Source organism: Grus americana, chromosome 15 (assembly GCF_028858705.1).
Source record: "Grus americana isolate bGruAme1 chromosome 15, bGruAme1.mat, whole genome shotgun sequence".
Taxonomy (NCBI): Eukaryota; Metazoa; Chordata; class Aves; order Gruiformes; family Gruidae; genus Grus; species Grus americana.
The window spans coordinates 16457278-16470537 of NC_072866.1; the positions used below are offsets into that span (position 1 = coordinate 16457278).

Sequence of the window (13260 nt, forward strand, 5' to 3'; positions counted from 1 at the left end):
GGAGTGAGTGACTGCGTTTCCTTGCTTCTTGCCAGCACGCATCTGTTCCTGCTCCAGCACTCCTACAATACGCAGCCTGCTCTCCCCTTCATCTGCAATCTCATTCATATTTTCAAGGATTTTCCAGTGAGAGAACACCTACATTTTGAGTTCTTTGGCATGCTGGTGGTTGCAAGCAACCCAAGGGAAAAGATTCTTTCTATGAAAGAAGTGTTTTTAAAATCTCTTGGTATAGGTTAATAATAACTTCTACTGGCAAAGAAGAAATACAGCTTGACGATCGCATGGAATGTAAAGGAATATTCCCTCCTGTATCTGGAAATCAACCCCCCCCTCCTGTGAAGATTACTTTCGGTCTCAGTTTGGTTTAACTGGATTTTCCACACCCTGGGTACGCTCACTGGTACAGAAGCACCTTGCAAAGCCAAAGCTATGGTCGATCTGTAAGAACTGCTAGCTAATAGGGTGACAATTGGTTTTGCTATAAAATCAGGAACATTTATTTATTTTACTATTTTCCCTAAGCGCAATGCTTTTTAAAAATAAAATTTTACAATTTTTTTGCAGGTAAGAAGAAATGAAAGCCCTAGGAAATAAAATAGCTGGAAGTACTAGACAGTGTATGTAGAACCAGTTGTCTTTCCAACAGCACAGCAGCAGAGAAATAACCATCGTAACAGACAGCGTCAGTAGAGCGTTTTGTTCACGTACGTGATGAATGGAGATTGAGGTATTTTCATTAAAAAGGTCAAATAGTTTCAAATTCCTTTCATTGTAGGACAGATACTTTTTCATCAGTACTGCATCTACAGAACGCACTGCTCAGAATCACGACGGGACGGGGTTTGCCCACTGCATGGAGGCACAAATCAGATTAACCAGGTCATTAACCAAAAAGCGAAAGCCTACATCTTCTTGGAAACATTAAAGCAAAAATGTGACTGGAGCTATGTGGGATACCAGCAGCAAATTCTGTCCAGTTTCAAATGGATGTTTTAGGCAGCAGATTTTGACAAAATCAATACGGCCAGCCCTAGATAAATGCACGTGGGGAAAAGGAGTTCTCCTGACCAGACGATCTCATGGTAGAACAACAGCCTCCTGAAACCAAAAGCAGGTCTTGGTATGTGCGTGCCACAGTGTCACAGCCTGCCAAACATGATCTCAAGGAACATGCAGGTTATTAAATCACCTATTGAAATACATTTACATCAAAGTAATTTCAGCAAATTGGAATAATAAAATCAGAAAGGACATCATCTTCAAAAAAAAAGAAAAAAGAAGCCCCAGCTCATCTGCTATTCACTCACATCTCTGGAGGTTGGGGTTTTATTAGCCATGCTTTTTGTACAAGGTAATATTTTTTAAAAATTCTGTAAAATATTCCGGAACAAATTTATCCCCTCAGCTGTGCTAAACTGGGGAGAATTCTCTGTCTCCCTACAAGTCTACAGCTGTGAAGCCACTAAACTGAGCCTTGAGTGCTATGCTTCTCTCTACATTTTCAGTCTGAAAGTAGAAACCGTTAAGAGTAAGGACTATCACACCTTAAATATAGATCATTGTGTGGAATGTAATGTTACAGCCATGGAGCAGTACAGCGAACAGAACGTCAGCTAAGAATGCTGTAGCTTTATGATCTTAGGTAAAGGCTGAAAAAAAAGGGAAAAAAGGAAAAAAGGAAAAAAGGAAAAAAGGAAAAAAGGAAAAAAGGAAAAAAGGAAAAAAAGGAAAAAAAGGAAAAAAGGAAAAAAAAGGCTGGCAGAAGCCTTGGCCAAGGAAGCACAGGACTGCCTTTTTAATGGAGAAGCTGCTGGATCACCTTAGCTCCCCATAAAAATCAGATTTTTGGTCCCTACTTGAAAAAAACATCCAGAAGTGTTTCATTCTGGTTATGTTCTAATGAAAACTAAAACTTCGCTATTTGTTTCAATAATACTGACCATGTTTTAACACTCTTTCTGAAACCAGAAAAATAAGTTAAGAAATTGGTTGATTACAATCCATTTACATTTCTAACTTCCTCTTAACACCATTTTTAAGTATCACACCGGTCAAGGTTATACAAACACGCTTTCATAAAATTATACGTGTGTGCCTAAACCGTACCCTTGAAATAAGGTATACGTAGCATTGCGCTGAAAGCTGCAACAAAGCAGAATCTGACTGCTAGCTCACATTAAGCGAGTCTTTGGCTGATATTTTCATGGAAGGTATGCTGATCTTTCTAGTAGTGTCAATAGAATCACATTACTGCTCCAGTCAGCATTTTCTAAAAGCTATTTGGCAGCTCACCACTCATCCCCTACAGTTAGATTCAACACTGTTTACAGCATCTAATAAACAGGGTTAGTGTCATACACAAATTTAAGAGATCCTTCATTGTTATTCTTAACGTAGTTAACTTTGTCATAAATTGCCCTATCTATTTAAAAACAGTTTTCCTCCTTTTCTTTTGATTATGAATCTTAATGCTTTATTTGTGACATCTGAGTTTTTAGCGACAATAAATGCTTTGTCTACTTGATGAGAAGAGCTCGGTGGTTTAACTAAAGGGGATTAATTGAATTAACGGAATTAATTAATTCAGTTAAACCAAATGCGTAGAAAGACAAGGTTAAGAAGTAGTTGTGTTATGTTATTCAGTACTATATGAGCGCTCGCAGTCCACTTCAGCACAAAGTCAGTTGGGTTAGATAGAATCGCTGGTAAAAGCAGTTTAAATGAACCTTACTGACTTTACAATGAAATAGGGTTTAACGACCTTAATAAACAGCAGAATAATAACAATAGCAGAAATAAGAGCAGCTGGAGCACTAACAAAATTAATTATGGCATCACAGCTGAGATTGATAATGAAAACCCCTGGACAGTAACTCCTCAAACTAGTACAGCTGTTTCCAAATAGCCATCTGTCTGGGCCCCACGGCTATTTTATGTATGGAAACTCTTAAATTAACTTAGCAGAGCTCAGTTAAGGAATTACAGAAACAATGTGATAATATTGAAAGCTAATGTGATATAAGCAATACGAACTTGCACTGGTTAAAGACAAAAATTGAAAAGGGGCAATTTTACAGCTTCCTTTGAAGTGGTGAAACAGCTGTGCGTCCCAGAGTCCTGAAATAATTGATTTGATTACTTGAAAGCTCTATGAGAGTGATTAAAAGGAAATTTGTTTTTCCTTTTGAAACAATTGGCAAAGACGACAAAGGAAATCTTATCACTACATTACTCTCCAAAACAACATAAATATAGTTTATGGAAAGATTACATTTCTTCAGAGACAGGAAGTTTTTTTGAATCAGTTCAACTGCCAGATGACAGTCTGCTCCACCCTTAGCCCTGCTTTTCTTAGTTGCAACATTTTGAAAATGGTTTCATGTAACTCTTACTGGTATGGTGGGCAATGGAACATGTGAAAAAGCATGCCTTGATGAGATGATGTAAATGCTAACAAATTGAAAACAGAGTCTCCAAAACACAAACCCTAAACTGCAATAATTTAAAATGAATTAGCAAGCTGGCTAGGTCAGCTTCTATCATCACCTTCAGGAATGTAATTTTTCAACAATTAACACTGACAGAATTAAACATGTATTACAGAGAGAAGAATTTGGCTTTTTTTTTTTAAATTTATAATGAGATTAATTTTATCATAGCAAATTTGAATCCACTATTTTCAGATCTTCAAAAGCAGATCTATTTATGTCTTCTTTAAAAAAAAAAAAGATGCCTACATTTTTTTTTTCCAAAGTAAACTCTTAATAAACCATAGTAAATAGGCTATGAAATCCTACAAAGACTTGAAGAAAACCTTGGTTGCTCTGCCAAAGTCTTCTTTACATATCAGTCAAGTCTGGTGGAAGACAACTTATGTCTCATGGATTTTATTTTTCATCATATTTGTACACTGTAACTAGTTACTACTTTTTTTAATCTTCTAAAGCCAAGAATTCTACTTCACTTACTGCATATGAACACCACATATCTATACACACACACATATAAATACTGTTTTTTCCTGTGTTAATTCTTTTCAGCTATAAAATATCCCTTAGGCAATTGCATGGGTTGGTAAATAAAATCTGATCTTTTGTGGATTAAAACTGCAATATAAATATGAATAAATATTTGGAAAAATCTATGCAGACCTTGTAACAAACTTCTATCACACAAGAAAATAGTGATAGTCTTCCAGTTTGGGTATTTGTACTATACCGTATACTGCCCTGAAGAAAATTCTTCTTGTTCTGAACATTTAATAATTAAGTGAAGCAGTGATCAAAAGGTCCTGCACATAGCACAGTGCAGACACAGAAAAGCCTATCAGCTCGTAACACCTTGCAATATCTAATACCGTGATGGCAAGGCAGCTGAGGAGGCCACGATACATAAAGGAAGGTTTTGAAAACAATATCTTTTAAAAAATTACTCTTTTATGACAGCTTTGATATCAGCAAATACTTAACTTTACGATTTAAAAAATTCTACCCTGAGAATTCTGCAGACTGAATTCACACGTAAGCCTTCACAGCTAGAAATACAACCTGCAGGAACAGCTTTCACCGTGGTCCTGCTGTTGGTGTAGACATGCAGAACCGCTTTCGAGGTGGTTGTTCATTACTGTCTTTGCTAATTGTAAGCCTGCATCTCAATGTATCTAAATATCTATTCAAAGAAATCTATTGCTATTTGTATTGGTATCAGTACCGGTATCAATGCAGACTCCTTCTTATGACAAGAAGAACTCCTAACACGGGGAACAGACATTGGAAGAACATCAAGCAGTTTGACGTGTACGCAGAACACCAACAAATTCTGCAATCAGATTTGGAAGATTTCTCCACTGGATATTTTCTAATGAACTCTAATGAACTCAGGGTGTAATACACGTAGTATAAATCTTGCAATATTACAATGGCAGCAGATTTGACTGGACACATTCTGTTAAATAGCAGGATGCAGGTGAAGCTAGCCAGCAGGAGCTTCAATCCAGGTCACACATTTTCCCTGGAGATCACAAAGAATGGCAGTTTGGGCAGGAAAAGTACCCCCAACAGGAAAATGCTTTTCCTTGCACTTGCAAACGTACAAACCACGGAACTATCCAGTAGCTGCTGCTGCAGTTACCGTCCCTCGTCCCAGGGAAAGCAGAACTGTAGACAGACCTCCCTCTGTGGAAGAGCTTTGTCTAGCACAGGTAAGCATGAACAACATACTGAACGACCTCACCTCCATCGACTGGTGTGTAGTTCACATCCCCACATGTATCACGTTTGAGTCCAGCCCAGAGAGGCTGATAAAATGTGGACTGGTTGAGGAGCTACTGAATCCTCCTGCATTAGTAGACAGAGAGGCTGGGCAAATAGTCCTAGTTACACCACTGTGCCTGAGTAAGTGAATGGTAACTTCGGCCCTGTCAGTGAAGCCTGGTCCACGATCAGGGCAGAAAGGAAACATATTACAGTGTCGCTTCTTAAAGCAATCATCTGGCCTCATTTCCTTTGGCAATTATATTGGGTTGTTTGGGTTTGGTTTCTTTTTTTAGAACTGTTCAGGCTAACTTCTCCTATAAATAACTACAGGGAAATGCCAGTGGAACATTTACCAGACAGAAATCTCACAGTTCAGAAAAATTGTACTACAACCAAAAATCAGTATTTACATGTTGTGTAGCTGGTAGAGGTCGGATCCTGCCCTAAGAAATACTGTGCCAGCACATTGTCATAGTCCTCTGAAATGACTGAGTTTTGGCCCTGCACGGTATTTTTCATTGCCGCTTTCAGCTATACAGGCAACGAACTTAGAGTAAGTAGTGCTTGTAAAGAAACAGCCAGGCATTTCCGCCAGACGTTCTCTTCTCACTCAGGATGAGTGTCCTACTGTGTGCCTTATTTTCAATACAACTCAAAGTATAAAAATTCAACACAATGTAAAAAAAAATTAAAATTAAACCACACAATTTAATTCACTTACCTTTGGCTTCCTGCTCAGTCCAGAATTCTTTCACTCTCTTAATAATGTTTTTCTCCTCTCTCAACTGCTTTTGCCACTGACGTAGCTCTTGTATTTCGCTATCACAGCGGACCTGGGAAAGGGAAAACAGAAAATGCAACTAAAATTATGTATGTTCATGTTACCCATGATGATGATACAATTTGTTTTCATGGGGCTGTGGCTGGGGAAAGAGGTGACATCCACCCTTTTTGCTGGGCCTGATATAAAAACACAATCCCAGAGGTTTACAGTTTTTGATTTATATGGAAATAAAGCCCACATAATTGACAAACCCCACTGAAAACATAAATATGCCAGTTAGGGGATCGTTTTGATTACCAAGGACTCCTGAGAACGTGATTGCAGTGAGACGCTTATTCTTTGAGTTAATTAAAATTTAAAGCATCATGCTGAGCGTATTATTGCCTCTAGAAAAGCCCAACACCGTAAACCCAACCCACTGACCAACATAATAGAGCAGATGAGGAGCACGAAGGGTCATACAGCAGGAAATTTATTCCAGCAAACTGATTCACACCTGCTATCAGCTGCAAAGAGGCTTACTGCCAATCCCAGCCCTACCATGCTCACAAACAGGAGAGCCATTAATCTGTTATCTAAAGTAATTGGAAGGTATTACATGGTATCTATTCTTTGTCAGTCAATCACCCCCATGAAGGGCGTAATTCTGCTTCCACATAAAATGACAACAGTCACAGGCCTTGACTCCATTTAAGATTTAAGTTGAATTCTTCTGTTACTGCTTTTGTACTGGTTTGGATCCTACTAATACAAGAAAGGGCTAGGTTTGCAGCAGCAGCTTTTACCACTCTGCTACTTAAACTTGTTCTAAGCAGGATTTGATTAATTAGCAGTGTGTTGCCAGTTGTCTACCGCGGCGCTAGAGCAAAAATCCAGAGTAGGTACCGTCCTTCTGACAGTAGTGGGAAGGGGACATGCTAGCATTAGCTTAGTCATTGCTAATGATTATTCTCTTAGAGTCATATTCAGCTTATAATAGAATAATTAAAAATGCAGTTTCTGGTTTTTCTAAATGTTACCTATATAGAATGTTGTCATGGTTTAGGACTTAATGCCCTAGTAATTGAGGCTGAAGTTGAATAACACAGTAGAAACAAGCAGCAATAAGCTTGGTTTCTCCTGGCACATTTTTGCTTTCAGGAAGCCGACTAAATAATTTTCTAGAAAATTTCTTATATTTATTTCATTCTTACATGATATGGTAATGAGTTTGCTCTGTGATTTGAACTCTATTGCTCTACTCCATTACACTCTGGTTTTCTCCCACTTTGCTGAGATATATACAGAGCAAAAGAGAAGGACTTAAGTTTTCCACTAGTTAAAAAAATTAATAAAGAAAACAATATAAATTATTTATCAAAAGTATTCTTTCCGCCCAGAATTTCTCCTTTGTGGTGCAGCTAAGAACATCATAGACTGTAGCTGAACTCCCACAGCACTTTTCAACCCACTTAGGAGAAGATAACTTGCTGTATTTCAGATAGTGCACTGGCAGAGCAGAAATACAATACAAGGTTACATGATCAATAAAGACAGGCAAGACTTTTACTCAGTGACTTGACATCAGATACTTCTTAGGCCTCTAATAATATCCCATTATACTAATATAATTCTGTACTATCTTCTATAAAAGTTATAAGAAGTTCTTACAAGGTAAAGTTACTGTTACTAGTGATCTTTTCAGCTATACAAAAAAATCAAAACTATTTTCTATTAAATCCATCAAATACTATTTTAAAAAATAAAACATAATCCCAAACACAGAATAATTTATTTACGCTTGCAAGAGACATTTTTTCATTTTATGCTGCCATGCACTGTTTTATAAAACGTGTAATTCCCTGTTACGTGGAGGCAGTTTATCTGCACAGGAACGGGTTAAGGAAATGCTTATAGGACATAGAAATGACAGTAACAGAAAAGAGTCAGGAAGATAGAGAAATGACTACCTCTATGTCTGAAAATAACATTTTTGAAAAACTGCAATGTCCATTTACAACTGCAGCTCTGCAAGACCTGTATTTTGGCCTGTGACAGGGCCACAGTCACCTCTGTGTACTGAAAATGAAGACAGTAATTCTTAACAGTTAAAAGATAAAAGGCAACTATAGTAGATTCTGTATACTCTCCCTAGGTAACTAAAACAGGGAAAGTATAGTGAAATACATAGCAAAATACAGGGTTCGGAGATAAAGGCATAGTCAGAAAGACCCAAATACTCCAAAGTCCAACATGAAATCCAAGCAGTGAACATAAGCTCCCACAACAAAGTGATTTTTCAGAAAGGTGAAAGAAAAGAAAAAGGAGCACAGACACGCCACCAAATAAAACTTAACAAAATACTATCAATACGTTCCAAATATGCTAAATAGATTAGAATTTAGCAGAGTTGTGATAATTTCTCAGAAAGTAGTTTATTTTGTAGAGTGCAATTCTACCACGGTTAAAAAGCCATGACTCAGCAGCAAAATCTCCAGGCAAATAATCAAAGGGTCAAGAGTCCTGTCCAAACAACTGATGAGTCTCTCCTGCAGACCAGCAATGCATGAAGCACTGAAGGGTCCGAACTTCGAAGGGAGAGTTCGCTCTTACCCAGATCAGTTAGGTTGAATCTACACTTGCTGTAAATAACAGCGAATATTTGCGTGACCTTCTGGGTTTGAGTCTTTGCTAGTAGCCACAACTTGCTGGAAAGGAATATAAATTGTGATAGCAAAAGCACAACACCACTTTGTAAAATATAAAGATAAACCTGCTTCAATTCTGATTTAACTTTTGCTCAAATAATATTTATGTATAAAATAGCACTGAATATTTACAGAATGCTTTCCAATTTAAACTCCATGATATTACAAGATTTAGTCAAAATAAACTGCTTTCAATGCTAGGTTAGAACATGTTGCAAAACAGCGCGAGGATAACACTAAAGCTTCGACCAGAGACATTAGAGGAAATTATATTAATGATAAATCCCTTCAGTCTGTAATAGTTGTGCAAACCGCAAAGGTTAAAAAGACCCTGTAAACCAAACGGCACTAAGCACAGATTCTGCAGTAGAGGGGTGAAGGAATATATCATCTTTTACTGGAAAAGTGCCTGGAAAATTGATATCTAGCAATCAAGGGTTTTCATCAGATACTGAATACTGCCTTGGCCCATGACAAATGAATGGAACCTCAATAAAAGAGGACGGTGAGAAGTGAAGAGAAAGAATTCTGATGACAGCTGTCTCGAGATGTCCTTGCCCTCAAAAAGACCCCTCAAGATGACATCTTCCTTTCTGATCCTCTTACTCATCAGTTGATGACATCTTCCTTTCCAATCCTCTTACTCAGCAGTCGTAGCTTCCACTGCTGTTTGTTCTGAATTTAATTCTTGATTAAACTTGAAATAATGTTCAGAGTACTCATCAATGTCTTTGTATGAAAGATTGTAGCAAGGACTATCTTGATGCAGCCATTAATTATTACTACCAAAACAAATATTTTTCTGAAATTTGCTTCAGATAAGGATGAATGCATTGCTCTGATCGTGTCTTATTAACAAAAAGTTCTCAATATTCTGTTCCTATAGCGCTTTTTTTTCCCTCCTTTACATAGAAAAATCTTTACTGCCTGATCCACTGTCGCTGAGTGTCACGCGTTTTTGACAGACAGCTAGATCTGGCAGAAACAAGTATCACAATAAGATGCAATGCTCGGTCAGCTATATAACGAGATAACCATATTGATCTAGGCAGCAGCGTTTAACGAAATAGCTCAAAAATGGTCTGAGTCCATAGAAGATGTGTCTGAGAAAAATAACATGCTGTGGTTTCTCACACTTTACACGATATTGATTAAGAATAACAAACTTGGAAGGTTCACATTTGGGATAGTGTTGTTAAAGACAAAACTATCCTGCCCAGATTTCTAAGACTTTTACTTTCTCTGAAATCCATCAGTGAGACCAGAATCCTTCTCCATCCACCTTTCCAGCACGTACCTATGGCATGGGATTTTATGTCCTTTCAAGTGTATCTTGAGAAGATCAATGATGAAGTACGCTGATCCTTTATTACAGTGCCATGTAAAATATGTACATGTGCTTGTGTTTAATTCTGCAATGTTATCACGATGTGTAAATTTTTATTTCAATAATAGTGTTTAAAAGTTCCAAATTCTGTGAATTATAAAACAAGGTTTAATGAAGAACATCAGAAAAGAGCTGAAAATACTGACACAGTAATATCCTTAGAATGCAAAAGGACATTATTTGTAAGTGTTCAGTTATTACCACAATAAATCAAAGTCAGCTGATTTATTTTGAAAGCAAATCACCTGTATTCTTTGGTAAATTCTCATAATATATATTATCATTAATGAGATGAAATCCCATTTAAGCTTAGTGTTCTCTTAATTTACAAGCCCAAGTGTAACACATGCCCCTATGTAGTAACTTGTTAGTAATGATTTTTATTTTATATTCTGATTTTAATTTAAATTTAATTTTTAAAACCCCAAGATCTTTCAGCTCTAATAAGCTAAAACATGTAACAGCTAACTTTATAATCTGAATTATTTTTGATGTCTCCTACTTTTTATAGCTACAGTTTCTCATTTCTGGGAAGTGCTTTGCAATGATAAATACTACTGTGAAAATGTTAAAGTTAATACATAGAGCGAGGAAGGATAGTGCCCTTCAGGAGCTTTGGTAGAAGCACAAGGTATCTGAGCAACCTTGCACTGTTCAGCAAACAGAACTGTTATTGGATATCGGTGGCCTTTGCAATACTCTGCTGTAAGGATGCCTGCAGTGATACTGTCAGTGCTAATTAATGTTAGTGTCAGTGCCATCTCTGCTTAAAAGAAGAAAAATAAAGGAAAATGAACAACCAGAAAGCATCACAAAACTCTATCAGTCAAGAAGATCATTTTGAGGTATTTCATCACCTCTGGCTGCACGGCACATTATAGTAGGCACTCATATATATATTCATGCTTGTTAAAAGCAGTAAAGAAGAACTGAACAGAGTGTTTTATACTGACTGTTATTTAAAGAACACCTGACATACAGAGATGTTTCACTGTCCATCACAAAGAAATGACTGCTATATCTGGAGGTGATTTACAAGTTTAAATTTTGATAAAGACATTTCCTTATCACCAAAGTCACCTGAATTTCAAGTCCATTTCTTTCCAAGGCATGAAGGTGTTAGAGCCTTTCAAAGAAATATTTGACAGAATCTGTTCAGGTTTTTCAAAATAATTTATTTTGTATCCCAGGGTTAGCATGGCTGTTACCCTCCAAAATAATAGTATCAGCCAATTTTCTTTGTATTTATTTTATGTACCCTGATTTTCCCCCTTAAACTGGGGATTGCGTTAGTGTTGCATTACTAGCATGGCATGCAGCATCTGCTTGCCGTTTTGTTTCCCCTTTCCTTGAATAACAGCCTTCATGCCTCTCCTACATCTCCGGTCTCATTCTTGCTCTCAATTCTTTGTCCTTTGTTTCTGTATGCTTTTATTACTTAACAGACCTCAGCAATCCTCCTCGTGCATCTCCACACTCACTCACACATCCCTACATGAAGCAAAGTAACACTTCATCCTTTAGCAACTAGCCAAAGATCAACAGAAAAAAAAATATGTTCAGTGTTAATTGTACTTTTGAAACTCTAATTTCTGCGGATTTTCTGTTGTTGAGGAAAGCAGTGAGGTTACATCAGTGTAAATGCCTGTGAAAAAAATTGTAGTCACTAGGCATAAGGCAGAGCAACATCCAAAGCCAATGAACCATGGGGGGCTGAGCAGCTATTTATAGTATTCCCTACTTAAAATTTATGTAAGGATTTTCCCTGGGGCCTTCACAGTCCTATGGTTTTCAACATCAAGCAAAATAATTATAGATTACTCTTACCCGATAACCTCTCCAGAAGGACTGAATTACTACGCTTGCTTCTTCTTCTGATAGAAGGAGAGATAGAGGAATTGGTGGCCTAGGACTTAAAAAAAAAATAATGTTCTGTAAACAGACAGCCTATAAATGTGAAATACTTTCTTCCCTAACAGTATATTTTTTAAAAATGAAAAAGGTTGTTCAGGAGCTTGAAAGATACTATTTCTTATTGCTCCAAAGAGAAAATGTGCAAAGAGTATCTCCTGTAAAAATATATTCTGTGTTATGTGCACTACAATAATTTCTTCTTTAAACCAATAATATGCAAATGGCACATCAGGCCCAGTAACCTTTCCTATTCTTCTACATGGATTTCAAATTCCTACTATTATGGTAAGGTTTGAGGTGGCAGTGGAAGGGGGGCGAGAAAAGTAGGTGTGCCATTTTTAAGCAGAGGAGGTTTTAGCGGGCATGCAACGACGAACAGACCTATGACGTAAATGTTTCTAACAATTAGTAAATACGCAGAACATAAATATATTATAGTACATCAGTTTACATTATGATTTCACTTAAAATTAAAATTTGGTGAAAAAAGTAATGATTGTCATATCTGCATAAACATGGATCCATGTTGAGAAATGTCTAAACAAGTTCTTAAAATGCTGAACTTTTACTTTTGATAGTGTATACACATTGTTTGGTGATAAAAGAAAGTAATACATGTGTGAAGTCAACAATTTTCAGCCACAATATCCCGTAATTCGAAAGCATGTTTGTGATTCTGTTGCTACGAATTTTAATGGGAAACACTCTAAACTATAATTACAATTATAATTACAATTCAGCCATCACTAACAAAAACTCAAATCACTGTATCAAATCTTGCTTCCCAAAAGCCACTTTCTACGTTGATTTATTTCTCACACACGATCAGAAAGCATCCATTGGAAAGCACAAGACAAAATGCATTTATATAGTTTCTTTTATAATAAATGTAATTTGAAGCTAATGAGCTACAGGGCAGTAATGGCGCAACTCATGAAAATACCAGTGACAAGCGGTAGACGTGGCACAGCGTTAGGACGGCTGCTAGGAGCAGACTGAACACAGCCTTGACTGGGAAGACCACAACGTGATGAACTTGGATGCAGCAATCCTCTACAGACCCATGCAACCCATGCAGGAACATTATTTATAGTATTTACGCTACAAAGACACATATACTGCAAAGACCAGCAATTAACAAGCTATTTATGCAGTCTTGTATTTTCTGGCTAAAACATTAATTCTGCCATTTCTTTTGGAAATTTTTTTACAGTATATTCCAGCTCAAGC

General features: G+C 37.0%; 1 protein-coding gene across 1 annotated transcript in view; it reads right to left on the bottom strand.

Annotated features, from left to right (window-relative positions):
- Positions 1–603: 603 nt before the first annotated feature.
- Positions 604–13260, bottom strand: part of IQCK (IQ motif containing K) — a 32101-nt gene continuing 19444 nt past the window's right edge. The window contains exons 7-9 of the mRNA XM_054843592.1: positions 11944–12028; positions 5980–6091; positions 604–852 (exon numbers count right to left, since the gene is read on the bottom strand). Coding sequence (XP_054699567.1) covers positions 770–852; positions 5980–6091; positions 11944–12028 — 280 coding nt within the window. The 3' untranslated portion in view covers positions 604–769. The remainder of the gene's footprint in view (positions 853–5979; positions 6092–11943; positions 12029–13260) is intronic.